The 16,459-nt window shown below is 43.3% G+C and overlaps 1 protein-coding gene across 1 annotated transcript; it reads right to left on the bottom strand.

Moving 5' to 3' along the window:
* Nucleotides 1-283: 283 nt before the first annotated feature.
* On the bottom strand, nt 284-15,429 carry LOC115773732 (sorting nexin-4-like). Its single transcript, XM_030720625.1, has 14 exons — nt 15,322-15,429; nt 14,125-14,249; nt 13,810-13,948; nt 12,714-12,863; nt 12,571-12,618; nt 12,405-12,460; nt 11,342-11,414; nt 10,950-11,011; nt 10,122-10,187; nt 9,862-9,951; nt 8,470-8,569; nt 3,885-4,030; nt 3,667-3,781; nt 284-3,577 (listed from the first exon to the last, which is right to left on the bottom strand). The coding sequence occupies exons 1-14, from the start codon at nt 15,406-15,408 to the stop codon at nt 3,530-3,532; spliced, it is 1,305 nt and encodes a 434-aa protein (XP_030576485.1). The 5' UTR covers nt 15,409-15,429; the 3' UTR covers nt 284-3,529.
* Nucleotides 15,430-16,459: the final 1,030 nt, after the last annotated feature.

Genomic DNA, 16,459 nt, shown 5'->3' with positions numbered 1-16,459 from the left:
CAGCTAAAATAATAAATAATAATTTTAGCTGTTTAACACATTCACTTGTATTTATTGACTAGCTTGCGAGTGCCCTCTGCTGCATTCCTGGCAGAATTGAAGCTAATTGTATAATTAGGATTGTTGTACAATGGGCTTCATAGAAGTGGAACTGCTCTCCCAAACTGGCTCTGATATGACACTGATGATATCTGCTGCTAGTTCTGCTCACAAAGGTCACTACCACCAAAAATCATGTAAATCATAAAAATGGACAAAGATACAGCTAGTGATGTCACAGGTTTTTATTCAAATAGACCAAAAAGGAGCCACATCCAAACACAGACTTAAAAGGAAACATAACACTCACAAAGCTTTTATTGCCGGCAAGTGTTTAGAACAAATCAAAAGTTATTTAAAGAACATTTAAGAACTAATGTTCAAAAAGTCTTAGTCAATAAATGAAACGAATCTCAGATGTTTAGTGTGGCTTATCACACAGTGCTTAACAAATTTTTAGGCCACCTGTCATAAAAACAAGAAAAAAATATTTTAGGAATCTGTCAAAAAATGTGTTTAAATCTGAAAATTCCTAAATTCAGTGAACTGAATTCACTGTGCCAGCACTGAACTTAAAAATTAATCAAGCATAACATTCAACCACTAAAAATCATTTTTCTGTTCAGGAATGCAAATAACAGTAATTTAGCATCTTAATCAAAAGGAATAATCTACTTAAATTTAAGAATTCATGGGTAACAACAATAATTGTATTTTAGCATTAAAAACTGAATTTTGATTTAAAGAGGTTGTGCATACTTGTGGATTAACCACTACAAAAACATAAAAAATTATTTTGGTAATTAGCAATACAGTTTAGGGCAGCTGTGGCATATAACTTACACTGGGTGGTGGGCTAATAAATTTGTTAAGTACTGAGTTATGAAGCTTAGGCTTAAGTTCAATAAGGAAGATCTGAAATCACTTATCCTCTTTCTTTCCCAGGTGTTTGGTCATTTCTCAGTCATCGCCTCCACTTTTCCACGCTGTCAAACTCAATGCTGACCTCATCTCTTCTAGTCCAATCATCTTTCTGCCCGCCTTCCTCGAGACAACTATTTGTATTATCAATAAATCTTGTTCAATTTCTCCCAATGATCTCTCCTTATTGAAGTATGAGTTGTCACTACTACTCTTACTACTACTACTACATTGGCTGTTCTAAAATAAAAATTGTATTTGTTTAGTAAGATATGGACTCTGGCTTCTTAGCTCCAATAATTTTACTTTACATAACTTTACTGATCTGACCAATCAGCTCCCCTTGTTGGAAAGTGGTATCACAAACAGTTTACCACATGATGGTACGGCTCTCAAAGATGGAGCTCCAACTTTTCCATTGGGAGTTGTAGGACCCTTTGGACTGCTAGTTTTATTATTTCACATGGCAATGGCTATATTTACATGTGACCCATTAAGTAATGCTTTGTATACAGCATACATCAAACTATTAGTTTGATATATGCTATAGCTGTACATACTCTGGGTAAAGCTACTGTGAAATTATCTACTGATTTGGGCATTTTGCTGCTGCCACGAGGATGAAGTGCTAGATAACCCGCTAATGCTAGCAAGCTTGGTTAGCAAGTTGCATTCATACACAGTATGAGCGCTACGCACTGACACAGACACCTGCTCATTAGTGATAGAAATGGATTAATAATGTGCTAGAATTTCACTCCCCAAAACTGAGGCAAAAACATCTTGGTTTATGTCACACAGCAGATTATATTATTTATCTGACATTAAATGCTCCAAAATGCACCAACACTGCAAAAAAAAAAACACTGAAAGGTCCAATTCATAAACTTCAATTAGCAGAGGTGAAGTTCCTTTATTGTTGATGGTCAGGAGGTGAATTTATTTGGTGACTCAACATAACTATTGCCTACTTTACTTTCACACACATGAACAAACTGCACTTGGGTTCAGTTGACGGGTTTCATAATAAATGAAACCTAAGGGACAGTACAGTCCAGAGTAGGTTTGTGCATGCATAAAACCTGGAAATTAAGTGGATACTAGGGCTGCAACCACTGATTGTTTTAGTAATCGAGTATTGTATCAATTAATCAAGTAATCGGATAAGAAATACTTTTGTCTAAACAGTTCATCTGCATATTTTAACTATTTTAACTAGATTTACTGCAGATTTTGTGCTGTGAAACAAAGAGCAATAGATGGAGCAGCTACAAAGTTCTCTTTTCTTCACGTTGGCGCTTCTTGATCAGGTGGTTGATAAAGGACCTCCAGCTGGTTCCCAGTAAAGGTTTTATTGGTGGTTACAGGAAAAAGTGCTGGGATCCAAATCCGCCTTTGCACTTGCTGGGCGTGTGCAGACAAACTGCACATAAAACAACTGCTGCCGTTGTGTTATCAGTGTTTTTGTTGAAAAACTGGGCGCTGCATGAGCTTAATGTTGTAATGCTTTGTATTCACACGTTTCTACTGCAGGTCTATTTTTAGTCACTATTCAGGGATTAAAACATAGGAAATAGTTTGATAGAGCCCCTCTGTACTGAACGGGTGGTGCTGGGGTGGGGTGTCCTGTCGTTACTGAACGATCGCTAGTGCTAATAGCGGTGCCCGCTAGCAAACTGTGGACGCGGCGATCCGTCCCGGTAGCTAACAGCTGAAATTCTCAGCACAGTGAGCACACACACACACACACACACACACACACACATACACACACACACACACACACACACACACACACACACACACACACAGGTGTAGAGAGCAGTGGAGGTGTGGAAAAACGTGTCAGCGATGATCTGCTCTGTGTTAAAAGTGTCTTTTTTTTCCAAATGACGTCACAATCCGTTGCAGCGACAGAGAACTTTAATGCTGCTAATGTGGGTAAAACACTTCACTTACATGGAGGTACCTGAGCGCTGCAGAGTTTAAACGAAGCATTGAGGCAACAAATTTGTGGCGAGTATTTTTTTTATAAATGAATTATTAAAATTACTTGAGGAATCGTTGCAGCCCTAGTGGACACAGATTAAAAAAAAAATAAGAGAATGATGCAAAAGTGTCTGAGATCAGACTTAAAGGCTCTTGTGTGGATCAAAACCCTACATCCTTCTCCCAATACAATTTTATATTATATTTCTTTAATCTGTCAGAAACTCCACACCCACAACCATGTTGTCAAAATGCATTTCGTTATCCTATTAACAGTTACCTGACCTTAAAAACTTAAAGCACCTGTTTAAAGTTAGAAAAACATGTCTCAGCTAAGCCTGGGAATGCTGCGCTCCAGCACTCAGGTCATGTGCTTTGAGTGATTCACCACCCTCCTAAGCCTGTTTCCACCACAAAAGTGCATTTAAATCACTAATGCAAATTACATGTTAAACTTTGTTTTGTACAGACATCACATTTCTATACACACTGCTGTTTTCGGACCTTAACTCGAGACTGTTGTCATCATTTTCCCAGAATCATCCCAGAAGGAGGAAATCATCCCAGTACTTTCTCAGCTTCACATCTTGAGGAAACATTCTTTGGCATTGCTCCAAACTTGTATTCCCTGCAGTTAACGAGCAGAAACAAAAACATTTGATAAACTTGGGTGCCACAGTTTTTCTTTGAACTTCAGCTGGCTGATGTGCTCTGTACCTTTTTGCACATGCTGATCTGCATGACAGCATAGCTGATGAGAGCTTCCCGTAGGTCTTTGTCTTTCTGCTCTTTGAAGCGCTGAATGTCCACCCAGGCCCTTTCAATATGCTCTCTGCAGTCAAAGATATATCATCTTTAAATCAACACAGGACTCAAAACATTTAAGGCTGCTTTTACCCACAATCTGCCCATATTAAGCAGCTTTCACCACTTACTCGCGCTCAACCGTTTTCTCCTTAACAGTCTCTTCACCCTCTGCTATCAGATCCTCCAGCAGTTTCAGCCTGGCCTCCCTCTGCTCAGGTGCTTCTTGTCCAAAAAGCTTGTTGGTCATGCCTTTGAAGGAGAATGTCCGCACTATCTGAGGAATCAAGGGGAAAAGGCAGAACACTGAAAACTGTAGATAGTTGCATAGGTCTTGTTTCTACTCAGATACAATGGTGCTGAGTGAGAAAACACAAAGGATCATGATGACAATGGCTACACCAGCGAGGGAAAACTGAATTATAGTTAACCTCGTTCACATACAGCAATGAATGATTTAGTCCACAGTTAATAGTGAACAAAAGTGAACAGCTCAAAGTGAATGCCATTTGATGGTTTTTACTGTATGTGTATAATTAGTCAACAGTAACAGTAAGTTTATAAGTAACAATAACTAACTTAAAGATTGTAGCTTAGGCCTAAAGAATTCCTAGAGAGAGTCTGAGAACTGAATGTTATGAAGCATGAGCAGAGTGGTACAAATACAAGAGCCAAATAAAAAGAGCCTTGTCTTGTGGTTTGTCTCTAGGAGCAGCAACTCAGTGTCAGTGCAACAGAGATACTTCCTCCAGACACTGCAGTCAATTCTGTATCTATACTGAATGCACAAGTGGTGCTTAAGTCAGAGTCACAGAGATCTGCAATGCAAACTTCAAAAATAATCTGGGTTTCAGTTTTTTCCATCCATCCATTTTCTTCCGCTTATCCGGGGCCGGGTCGCGGGGGCAGAAGCCTAAGCAGAGAAGCCCAGGCTTCCCTCTCCCCAGCCACCTCCTCCAGCTCATCCAGAGGGACCCCAAGGCGTTCCCAGGCCAGCCGAGATACATAATCTCTCCAGCGTGTCCTGGGTCTACCACGGGGCCTCTTTCCGGTGGGACATGCCCGGAACACCTCACCCAGGAGGCGGCCAGGAGGCATCCTAATCAGATGCCCGAGCCACCTCAACTGGCTCCTTTCGATGTGGAGGAGCAGCGGCTCTACTCTGAGCCCCTCCCAGATGGCCGCACTCCTCACCCTATCTCTAAGGGAGAGGCCAGCCACCCTTCGAAGGAAACTCATTTCTGCCACTTGTATTCGCGATCTTATTCTTTCGGTCACTACCCAAAGCTCGTGACCATAGGTGAGGGTAGGAACGTAGATCGACCGGTAAATCGAGAGCTTCGCTTTTACGCTAAGCTCCCTCTTCACCACGACGGACCGGTGCAGCGTCCGCATCACTGCAGAAGCAGCCCCGATCCGCCTGTCGATCTCCCGTTCCCTTCTCCCATCACTCGTGAACAAGACCCCGAGATACTTGAACTCCTCCACTTGAGGCAAGAACTCGTTCCTGAGCCGGAGATGGCACTCCACCCTTTTCCGGCTGAGGACCATGGCCTCAGCCTTAGAGGTGCTGATTCTCATGCCAGCCGCTTCACACTCGGCTGCGAACCGTTCCACTGCGAGCTGGAGGCCCCCCCCGATGAAGCCAACAGAACCGCATCATCTGCAAAAAGCAGAGATGAGACTCTGAGGCCACCAAGGAACAAGCCTTCCGCCACCTGGCTACGCCTAGAAATTCTGTCCATAAAAATTATGAACAGAATCGGTGACAAAGGGCAGCCCTGACGGAGTCCAACACCCACAGGAAACGAATCCGACTTATTACCGGCTATACGGACCAAGCTCTCACTGTGGTTGTACAAGGACTGAATGGCCCGCAACAATGGGCCAGACACCCCATACTCCCGCAGAACCTCCCAAAGGACACCCCGAGGGACACGGTCGAATGCCTTCTCCAAGTCCACAAAGCACAAGTAGACTGGTTGGGCAAACTCCCACGCACACTCGAATATCCTTGAGAGGATAAAGAGCTGGTCCAGCGTTCCACGACCAGGACGAAAACCGCATTGTTCCTCCTGAATCCGAGGTTCGACTAACGGACGGACCCTCCTTTCCAGCACCCTGGCATAGACCTTACTGGGGAGGCTGAGGAGTGTGATCCCCCGAAAGTTGGAGCACACCCTCCGGTCTCCCTTCTTAAAGATGGGGACCACCACCCCGGTCTGCCAATCCAATGGCACTGCCCCAGATCTCCACGCGATGTTGCAGAGTCGTGTCAACCAAGACAGCCCTACAACATCCAGAGCCTTCAGGAACTCAGGGCGAATCTCGTCCACCCCAGGGGCTCTGCCACCAAGGAGTTGTTTAACTACCTCAGTGACCTCACCCCCAGTGATGGTCAAGTCATCCCCCTCATCCCCAGACTCTGCTTCCACTACAGAAGGTGTGTCAGTGGGATTCAGAAGGTCCTCGAAGTATTCCTTCCACCGTTCGACTATAGCCTCAGTTGAAGTCAGCAGCACCCCCCCCCCCCTTCCCCCGCACTATAAACAGTGTGAGTGAAGCACTGCTTTCCCCTCCTGAGTTGCCTGACGGTTTGCCAGAATCGCTTCGATGCCGTCCGAAAGTCTTTTTCCATAGCCTCACCGAACTCCTCCCACACCCGAGTTTTTGCTTTGGCCACTACCCGAGCTGCATTCCGCTTGGCCTGTCGATACCTGTCAGCTGCCTCTGGAGTCCCACAGGCTAACCAAGCCCGATAGGACTCTTTCTTCAGCTTGATGGCTCCCTTCACCTCCGGTGACCACCATCTGGTTCGGGGGTTACCACCACGACAGGCACCAAACACCTTGCAGCCACAGCTCTGAGCAGCAGCCTCAACAATGGAGGTGCGGAACATGGTCCATTCGGACTCAATGTCCTCAGCCTCCCTCGGAATGCTGTCGAAGTTCTGCCGGAGGTGGGAGTTGAAGATCTCCCGGACTGGGGCTTCTGCCAGGCGTTCCCAGCGCACCCTCACAATACGTTTAGGTGTGCCAGGTCTGTCCAGCATCTTCCCCCGCCACCTGATCCAACTCACCACCAGGTGGTGATCAGTTGACAGCTCAGCTCCTCTCTTCACCCGAGTGTCCAAAACATACGGCCGCAGATCTGATGATACGATTACAAAATCGATCATCGACCTGCGACCTAGGGTGTCCTGGTGCCATGTGCACTTATGGACATCCTTGTGTTCGAACACAGTGTTTGTTATGGACAAACTGTGGTTTGCACAGAAGTCCAATAACAAAACACCATTCGGGTTCAGATCGGGCAGGCCGCTCCTCCCAATCACGCCCCTCCAGGTCTCACTGTCATTGCCCACGTGAGCGTTGAAGTCTCCCAGCAAGACTATGGAGTCACCAGATGGAGCACTCTCCAGCACCCCGCCCAGCAACTCCAAAAAGAGTGGGTACCCTGAACTGTCATTCGGCGCATAAGCGCAAACAACAGTCAGGACATATGTCTGTGTAGATTCTCAGTCATCCAGGTCATAGTCAGGACCCATTCCCCAGCCCGTTCCCCAGCCCGAAGGCGCAGGGAAACTACCCTCTCGTCCACCGGTGAAAACTCCGACGTACAGGCAGCAAGCCGGGGATGATACAAGAATACCCACCCCAGCTCGCCGCCTCTCACCGAGGGCAACTCCAGACTGGAACAGAGTCCAGCCCTTCTCCAGGAGACTGGTTCCAGAGCCCAGGCCATGCGTTGAGGTGAGCCCAACTATATCTAGCTGGTATCTCTCAACCTCACGCACTAGCTCAGGCTCCTTCCCCACCAGAGAGGTGACATTCCATGTCCCAATAGCCAGTTTCGATAGCCGGGGATCAGTCCGCCAGGGCCTCCGCCCTCGGCCACCGCCCGACACACACTGCACCCGACCCCTACGACACCTCCTGCGGGTGGTGGGCCTGCAGGAGGGCGGGCCCATGTAACCTCTTCGGGCTGTGCCCGGCCAAGCACCACTGGCTAATGCCTGGCCACCAGACGCTCTCCCTCGAGCTCCCTCCCCAGGCCTGGCTCCAGGGTGGGGCCCCGGTAACCCTATCCCGGGCAGGGTAAACTGTTCCCTTGTTTTTTCACTCATAAGGGTCTTCTGAACCGCTCTTTGTCTGGACCCTCACCCAGGACCAGTTTGCCATGGGAGACCCTACCAGGGGGACAAGCCCCCAGACAACATAGCTCCTGGGATCACTGGGACACACAAACCCCTCCACCACGATAAGGTGGCGATTCACGGAGGAGGGTTTCAGTTTTTTGTTTTTTTAAATTTTTTTATGTGGAATGTATATAGTTATTGTGGAAACCTCCTCTGGGCCTTTTTAGGCCATTTCTTAAAGTCATTTAGGGTAAATACTATCATCTACATTTATTTTCATAGTATGAGTAGTATGAGTAGTAACTTCACAGAGTCTACCATAGTCTGTGGATTTCAAGGTACTAAGGTTACACTAACTCAGCAAAAATCTGTTTTAAAATTTCACCTCAGGCTTTTGTGCTGGGTCCAAAAACTGAAGACAATCCCAAGAGGAAAGCTCACAGGTAGCCACTAAAATGATGCACACCATTACAAATCTGCTCTGTTAAGAGTCTGCATATGCTACACATTCCCATGTAGTCATGGGTAAGTGTTATTAGGCAAGGAAAAGGAATACATGTAAAAAATGAGCAGTGTACCCCTGTAGACAGCTCTTCACGTTGCTGTTTCTTAGAGATGAGATCCTGCGAGGCCATCTCCAGCTCAAACTGGGTCAGTTCATGTTTCCTGCACACTGCCCTGCCAAAGCAATGAATACAACCGTGCATCATTATCTCTGTACTGTATGTCCAAATAGATGCCTTTGACACTGTAGAGGAAAAACAGCAGCAATACAGTGAACACATACAACATCTGAGTCTGAAAGGAGACAATCCATCCCACTGCATGCATGCTGCCTTGATTGGTCACCACAGAACATAGCAGAATAAGCTGTTTGGCACTGGCAGAGGAGATTTAGTAAGTTTTTTATGGGTGCAACTGTCATACTCAACTCTGCTGCTCAACCCACAAATGCATTTTCCTTATGAAAATAAACAGGCTTTCCAGTGCTATAAGATTCACTGCTAAGACGCTTTGTTACAAAAATGAAATAATTGACCAAACACAAATTAAAAACACAAAGTTATTTATTTATAAATACACTTCAGATATTGAGTCATAATTTTTAATTTGCTCTTTAATTGGGGGGCCAAGCAGCAATGCAGTGGGCACCCATAATGATTGTAGGTTTTCTTCTTATTATTATTATTGTTATTATTATTATAATATCATCAACTTTTTTTCCTTGTTGTGACCATAACTTGTGACATGTGTGGCCAATTTTAGAAACTGAGGTAAAGTTGGAATCCTTGTAACAAGCCGAGTTCAACACACCCATCATTTTCCGCCATATCGGATTTTCTGCCATATTGACTTTTATACAACGTGAAACAAATTTTTCAAAAGTTGCAAATTTTGTCCAATTTTCATGACGCTTAGTATATATGATCTTCAGAGCAAGCCTCACAAAGGTAACACATTTCATTTTGATTTGCAGAAGCATTTGCCAGCAACAATTAACTGAATTAACTGAAGGCAGTGAGTTTGTATCTCGGTAGTGCTTTGGCCTATCACACCCAAGCTTCATAGTAGACCTTTGGACACCTCCCTGAGGACACACAAGGACTTTGGTGTCACACAAGAAAAATGCACATATTAATACTTTTGGTTACTTTGTAATGTGCCACTTGAGTGGTTTGCTAATTGTCATTTTTTATACTGGTTTAAATTTTTTTTCATCAATATTCAATTGACTGCTCTTTATACCAGCTGTATTTGTCACTGGTGTAAACATTTAGTCTGCCACGATGACTTGAATGGAACAGCTGAACTTGATATCTTCCCTTTGTCATATTTTGAGCTTCTATATCATAGTATTACATGGAACAAAGAAATCCACAGTAGTAGTAGTAGTACTTCCTTATCACACTCTCCCAACATCCTTTGAGAGCCCCGGCTTTAAAATATTTGTGGTCACAACTTGGTCTTACCTCAAAGCTTCAGCATAGGAAAGATATTCTTTCAGCTGGTCTGCATAGTGTTCCTCCTCTTCTAAGATATCATCTATTGAGGCAGCATATCTGCAGCCATGTGACAAAAACAAAATCCCACTTCAGATGAAACACAGCTAATACTGCCCCTGCACTATGTGTTAAATGTATCTGTTATTTGGAAAAATTGTATCTGTTGAGAAGCTACATTCAACTGATTAAAACAATAACAGTGAGACAGAGAGATTAGGGAAACGTACGCATCCATATGATGACCGGCGCTTTGCAGTCCATCTCCCATCTCTCTCTCTATGGCGCTCCACTCACTGCAGTGAATAAATGGATGCATGAACACACACACACACACACACACAAGTGTTTGCAAATAAGTACAGTTTGTCACACACTGCAACATTTTTTTTTTTTGCATTTTTGGCCACAGCAGCTTTTATTGACAGTAGAGAGAGACAGGAAATGGGGGAAAGATACAGGGGAAGACACACAGGCAAACTGGCGACAGGCCAGGACGCGAACCTGCGCCGCCTGCACAACAACGCAGCATATGTATGTGGTCGCCGGCTTCACCACTAAGCCACCCAGGCGCCCACACACTGCAACATTTGACAAAATATTGTCAAAACACATGGTGCACAATTTACTAAAAAGCAATACTTTATTATAAAGCACATGCTATAATATATATTAAAGTTGCCAGGAGCTTGTTTTGTCTAAAGTAATTGAAACTGGGCCCAGTCTGAGCCTTTAAGGACAGATGGTGTTGTATGCTGTGCAGCTTGTAAAGTTAAAATTCTGGATCTGGACTCAAACTGACTAAGAGAGTGAGAAATTAGATTCAACTCATTCTCATTGTGCACACAAGAAACACAACGAAATGATCGTTCCAGATTACTCATCCAGAGACGAGCACTACCGTTGGCCAATGTGGTTTAAGTGTCTTGCCCAAGGACACAACGCAGCACAGGGGCTCGAACCAGCAACCCTCTGGCTGCAAGGCGAGCGCCTACCCACTGCGCCACTACATAATGAAACCAGAGTCTTGCAGATACATTATGATAAACTTATCAAACCTGAAGACTCTTCCATAGTTCCCATGAACTTTGTAAACACCGTATAGTCGATCAGCAACCCTCTGCAAGAGATACAAAGAAAGATCAGTGTTTCTGAAGTTAACAGGTAACTTTCATTCAGTTATTCTGTGAGCTCAGTACCAGTGACTGGAACTGATTTCTTTAAGTAGCTATAATAAAAGCCTTTAATGTGACCACATTGTAAAATGTGTGAAAACAAGTTCACCTCATCATCTTGGAAGGCTGGATAATGGCACGTCATTGTTGTGTTTAGAACTTGCTTCTGCTATTCCCAAAGGGCAAAAAATGTAGGAAAACACGCTTTCCTGTGTGTGTGTGTTTGTGTGTGTGTGTGAAAGAGAGAGAGAGTGAAACAGGAAAAAGAGACTCACTGCTCGTGCTCGGAGCAGCTGAGATGTGTGAGACTGCAGCTCATCACTGTAATGTTTCATCTCCATGAAGCGTCTGAATAAACAGAATGAAGACACACAAGATGGAGATTAAAATTTCCTTTGATTACTTTTTAAATTAAGTTATATAACAGTGTGTGTCTATCTACAAATGATTTAGTTTCTTGGTTTATTTCATTTTAAGACCTACTATGATCAATCAATAATTCAATTATTGTGTTATACTTTATTATTAACTAAAGAAAAAATGTGATATTCCAGGCTTTCAAAAGTGATATATCTTTGCCAACTTGGCTGCTATGGACCATAATGAGACCTCTGACTGAAGTACTCGATCAGTTCATTTGGTGTGAAAGAAGAATCAAAGTCTCCTTTCATGTGATTTTACACAGAGCCTGAAGCAGAACACCTGGGTTAATAAAGAAACTTGATTAATATCATCACAAGACCCTTTTCTCTGAATGAGGGTTTAAAATTTGTCAAGCCAACTAATGCCAGCTAAGCTTGGCTATGTCAAACTTGATTGGTAGTATACCCCTTGGACCTCTATTTTAGAGCTTGATTATACTGAACTACACAAACATTCAGCCACTTATGAAGAATGATCTACAACAATGATGCAACAGACCACCTACTGTATACTGCCTATAGGTCCATATACACAGAAAATGACATGCACTGGTTGAACAAACAACACAAAATTTTGATGAGCCGGCTGCTCTGCCCGTATTATGTCGTTTTTTGCGGCTGCTCATGGTCTTTACATGAACTACTGTATTCTATTGGTCCTGTTATGTCTCCCCTTCTTGTGCCACACTGCACTTTGCTTGACATGGCGGAAAACCTCCGAAATTTGGTATTAACAATAGACCCGGCTTAACCACGTAGAAAGTTCCAAACTAGTGTGTTTCTGAGAATATCCACAGACACATTTTTTTGCATGTCTGGCTGATTGGCTAAATTACTGTTTTATTTCTCTGTTGATGATTTTAATGAAATGTTTATTACAAAAACAAAAATACCTCTTAATGAAACATGAACTTACTTGTCAGGATTTCTCACCCTAAAGGTGGCACTGAGAGCCCTAAGCCTGGAATCAGCCTGCAGGAGTTACAGGAGAGATTTAAACTTACTGCGAACATTGAGAATATAGAATATCTGCATAACTGCAGATAAGAGTCAAGAAACAGATGCTCACAAATGTCCAGTACCTTTGCCTGAAATCCCGTCTCATACACCACTTCTTTCCAGCCATGCTCCTGCCACACACACAGAAGGTTAGTTATACTTCAGGAATGCATCTATAAGAGATTATTTGATCAGGTGAATTGACCCAGACTGCAGCCTTATGTACCTCAGTGAGGAAGTGGTAAAGGATCTTGTCATTGGAGAGGACTGGATGAGAAGCCACACGAAGCAGGAAGTTCTCGAGCCCGACCCTGCGGCGCTCCACAAAGTCAGGGTCCATGTTGTCTGCAGACAGCTTATGCCACACAAACTCTGCCTGTTTGCAGCAAGACAAACGACTTTCATTTGAGCTTTTCAGACACTAAATGTTATCCTACACTATACTACTGCAGACATATAATACACAAACAACCCAAAAAGGATCCTCATCTAGCAGATTATTCCATTTAATTCAACTCTCAGTTCTCTGTTTTAAGTATGAAACACCAAAACAAATTATGCCAATTAGCATTTCCAGTCCAACATGATTTTGAGTGGCTATAATTTTAGTGAATAAGATGCACTTCACTACACTACACATATCTGGGGAAGGTTACTCTGTATGACTGTAAAAACATCTTTTTCCACATGACTGTAAGTGTAAATTGCATTAGGGATATTGTCACTGCTTTACTGACTGTCAGAAAGCCTTTTCCCAAGGGGAACTAAAACTGTCAGCGGTCTTGTTGGTTAAACTTAAGCTGAGTCTGTATAATCACGCGGATCATTTTTTTTAGTCAGAAAATCCATCAGAATTATAAAGTAATACAGCAACAATCGCATTACTCATCTGTAAAATGTCTAAATACTTCAAAGGCTCAGACAGTATGGTGAGCCTTCTAAAGACAACCACCTGTTAATGTTTTCTCTTTCCCCAGCTGGTACCACAGGTTGCTGTTATTGATACAGGCAGCAACAGCACTCAGGGAACAATGTGAGTGCACAGGCATCAATAACAAACTGCTGAATTACTTGATATTATTATGACGGTGTTTATCACGTGGCATGCACTGTATACACTAAGTATGTGTAATTGGCTCATAGCTACAACAGAGTAATGACTTTTCAGCTCAATACTGACTGATATGAGCCTTCAATTATCAGAGGTTAACTGGAAACTAGAGGAGATTTCTCAAGTGACACCTGTGTTGTAATATTAGATTATATGTTTCTTAAAGGACAAACAGCGCAGGAATCACTTAACAGAGCCACAGTGCACTCACCCTCTTCTCAGGCAGAGGGGGCACCACGATGTATGGATAGGTAACTATCAGGTAGTTCCGCAGCAGTTCAAATTCACTGTACCGCCTCCACAGACAGTCAGGGGCTGGGTTATGGCCTTCAGCAACTGCATCCATTGGCCTTTAAGGAATGAACCACAGGAGAATTTTGTTCTGCTGTTACTGAGCCAAAAGATGAAGTGAATTTAAGCAACACTACAAGAGGAAGTACAGATGAATATGTATAGTATCAAAACCTCACAGCTCAACCCACAGAACTTTCTTCCATAGCACTTACAAGGAGCATACTGTGCTCACCTTGTTTCAATCAGGTACACTGTGAATGTCTCCTGCATGCTCATTGCATTTTTGCCGCTCCTTTTCTCAGCCTCAGCTACACAGATCTCCATCCGGCGCAGCAGGGTCGAGCCTTCCTCCACCATCTGAGTCAACACAACAAAAGATAACACGGGAGCAGAGATCAGGAGTTGATGCAGAGGACACACCTCCTCAGTATTTAGACCACATGGATTTCCCCTCCCAATAAAAACCAGAAAGAAACAAGAAATTAACAAGAACAAGAAATTAATTAGAAAACTGCCATAACATAGGGTATCATGTTTTTTCCCTGCAATCTTTTGCTGTAAACTTATAAAGAGCTGGCAGGTTGGTAAAAAAGAAGAAGCAGCAAACAAGAAAAAGGAGGAAGTCAAATTTTAGGTTGTGTTATTTCTCAAAACGCTGTGCACCACTTCTTCAATATAGCATACAAAAGTGCTGTGCTGTTTTTCTTTCTTTTTTTTTTTTTAACCACTCCTAGCATCATTTTGCCTGTTATTGTCTTCTGTCAAGCCTCAAGTGCACCCCACCGTTGTGTCCACGACAGCTGGGACATGCTCCAGCCCTGACCCTGAATCAGCTAATTCATTAAGCAGATGGATGGGTGACACATTCCTTCTATGAAAGACACAAAATTGGCCTCATCTCAAACATACTAACCAACTGGTTGCTCACTGAGATCACATCTGAACCCAGGCAAAGCACATAATTTATGTATGTGTTGACTCAGCAGGTAAAATGTTAAATGAGAGAAATTGAGAACAAGTATTTGAAAGCAATGCAGAATTCCCAAGAGCCTGGGTGCATTATATTCCAGTAACATGCTGAACTTCGACCTGGTGTTTTCCTTTAGATGACCCTTCAGGTGTCCTCTGAAACTTACAGGTACGTAAAACATGCGCCTTCAGTGTAAAGCAGGTGGACCATCCATCAACTCATTACTTTTTGTTTAGCTAACAGCTGTTCATATGAAGCATGCAAAATATTTTTTGGCAAGTAACAGTGATAACAGGAAGATATCCGTAAATTGAATTATACGCAAAAGCCAACACACTAGAGTGACATACTGACGTGTATTAGCCTGGAAGCTCTGCCCTAAGCTTTAAGTCAACGTCAAACACCATGTAATATTAAATACCACGTAGTGTTTCCAGAAAAAAAAGTAAACTGTCTCACAGTGCTGTTTAAACTTCCGTCCGCTGCCGTTTGGTCTGAATCATCGTCAGTCGCCACAGACTCTTCCCTTCCATCCTCCGCCATCATCTTTTTCTCCCTGATGTTGACTGTGACCAGGGCGCATGCGCAACGCGCTCCCTCCATCCTTGAAATCCACAGTCGGCGTGGTCGTTCAAGCTGCTCTGTGTGCAGCTGTGCCAGGAAAAAGCTGATGGATGGATGGATACAGCTTCTACTGTACTAGAATAAAAACGGTTTTATCCCTTCCGCGGAAAGCCATTGGACTAGATTACTGTTAATCATACAATTAACACCATTAGGGCCGGTTTACTCGGGTTCAATGTGCCTGTACTTTAGTATTTAGTATTTTAGTATTATATATTCTGCGACTTTCTGCTTTTGCTCCACTATATTTTGGATGCAATTATTGCACTTTGTACTCCATACATTTATCTTAAACCTTTAGTTGCTTATTATTTCGCAGATAAACATATTGTAGATAAAGTTACTGATCTATAAAATTGAGATTTGTTCTTCAATAACTCAATGATAGTCATCCAATAATATGTATATGATTATAAAAAGTGTTATTGCACATGAGTCATTTTACTTTAGGCACTTACTCGTGGATCCACTGCTCAAAAAACAAACAAACAAACAAACAAAAAACCCTCTGAAAACACATCAGATCTCATGCTGGATATTTATACTGATATGAATAATGTGTTAGGAATGAAAGGATGCCAATTATCAGCCTACAGAGGACTGAATTTAAAGACACCCTGAAAATCAAAGTGAAAAAATTATGTGTCAGCTTGTACATTTAGCAGAAATTTCACTGCAGCAACTCAAAATGGTACTCAGTATTTTTTATGGCCCCCACGTGCTTGTATGAATACCTGTCAACATCAGGTTGGGCTTCTAATGGGACGACAGATGGTGTCCTGGAGGACCTCCTCCCAGATCTGGACCAGGGCATTACTGAGCTCCTGGACAGTCTAAGGTGCAACCTGGCGGTGTCGGATGAACCAAAGCAGAGGTGTCCTTTTGGATTTAGGTCAGGCGAGCATGGAGCCAGTTATATCCAGGAACGCCCTGCACACCCTCGCCACGAGGCATTGTCGTGCACCAGGAGGAT

Source organism: Archocentrus centrarchus, chromosome 23 (assembly GCF_007364275.1).
Source record: "Archocentrus centrarchus isolate MPI-CPG fArcCen1 chromosome 23, fArcCen1, whole genome shotgun sequence".
NCBI classification, from domain to species: domain Eukaryota; kingdom Metazoa; phylum Chordata; class Actinopteri; order Cichliformes; family Cichlidae; genus Archocentrus; species Archocentrus centrarchus.
This window is presented reverse-complemented; position numbering and strand designations above follow the sequence as displayed.

What these genes read in the sequence shown, in the direction of transcription:
- LOC115773732 (XM_030720625.1), bottom strand. Translation starts at nt 15,408, where the DNA reads ATGATGGCGGAGGATGGAAGGGAAGAGTCTGTGGCGACTGACGATGAT. An exon ending in AGGGTGAGAAATCCTGACAA is followed by an intron (nt 11,415 to 12,404) that starts GTAAGTTCATGT and finishes CTGTTTATTCAG; the next exon opens with ACGCTTCATGGAGATGAAAC. An exon ending in GAGAAAACGGTTGAGCGCGA is followed by an intron (nt 3,782 to 3,884) that starts GTAAGTGGTGAA and finishes CTTTGACTGCAG; the next exon opens with AGAGCATATTGAAAGGGCCT.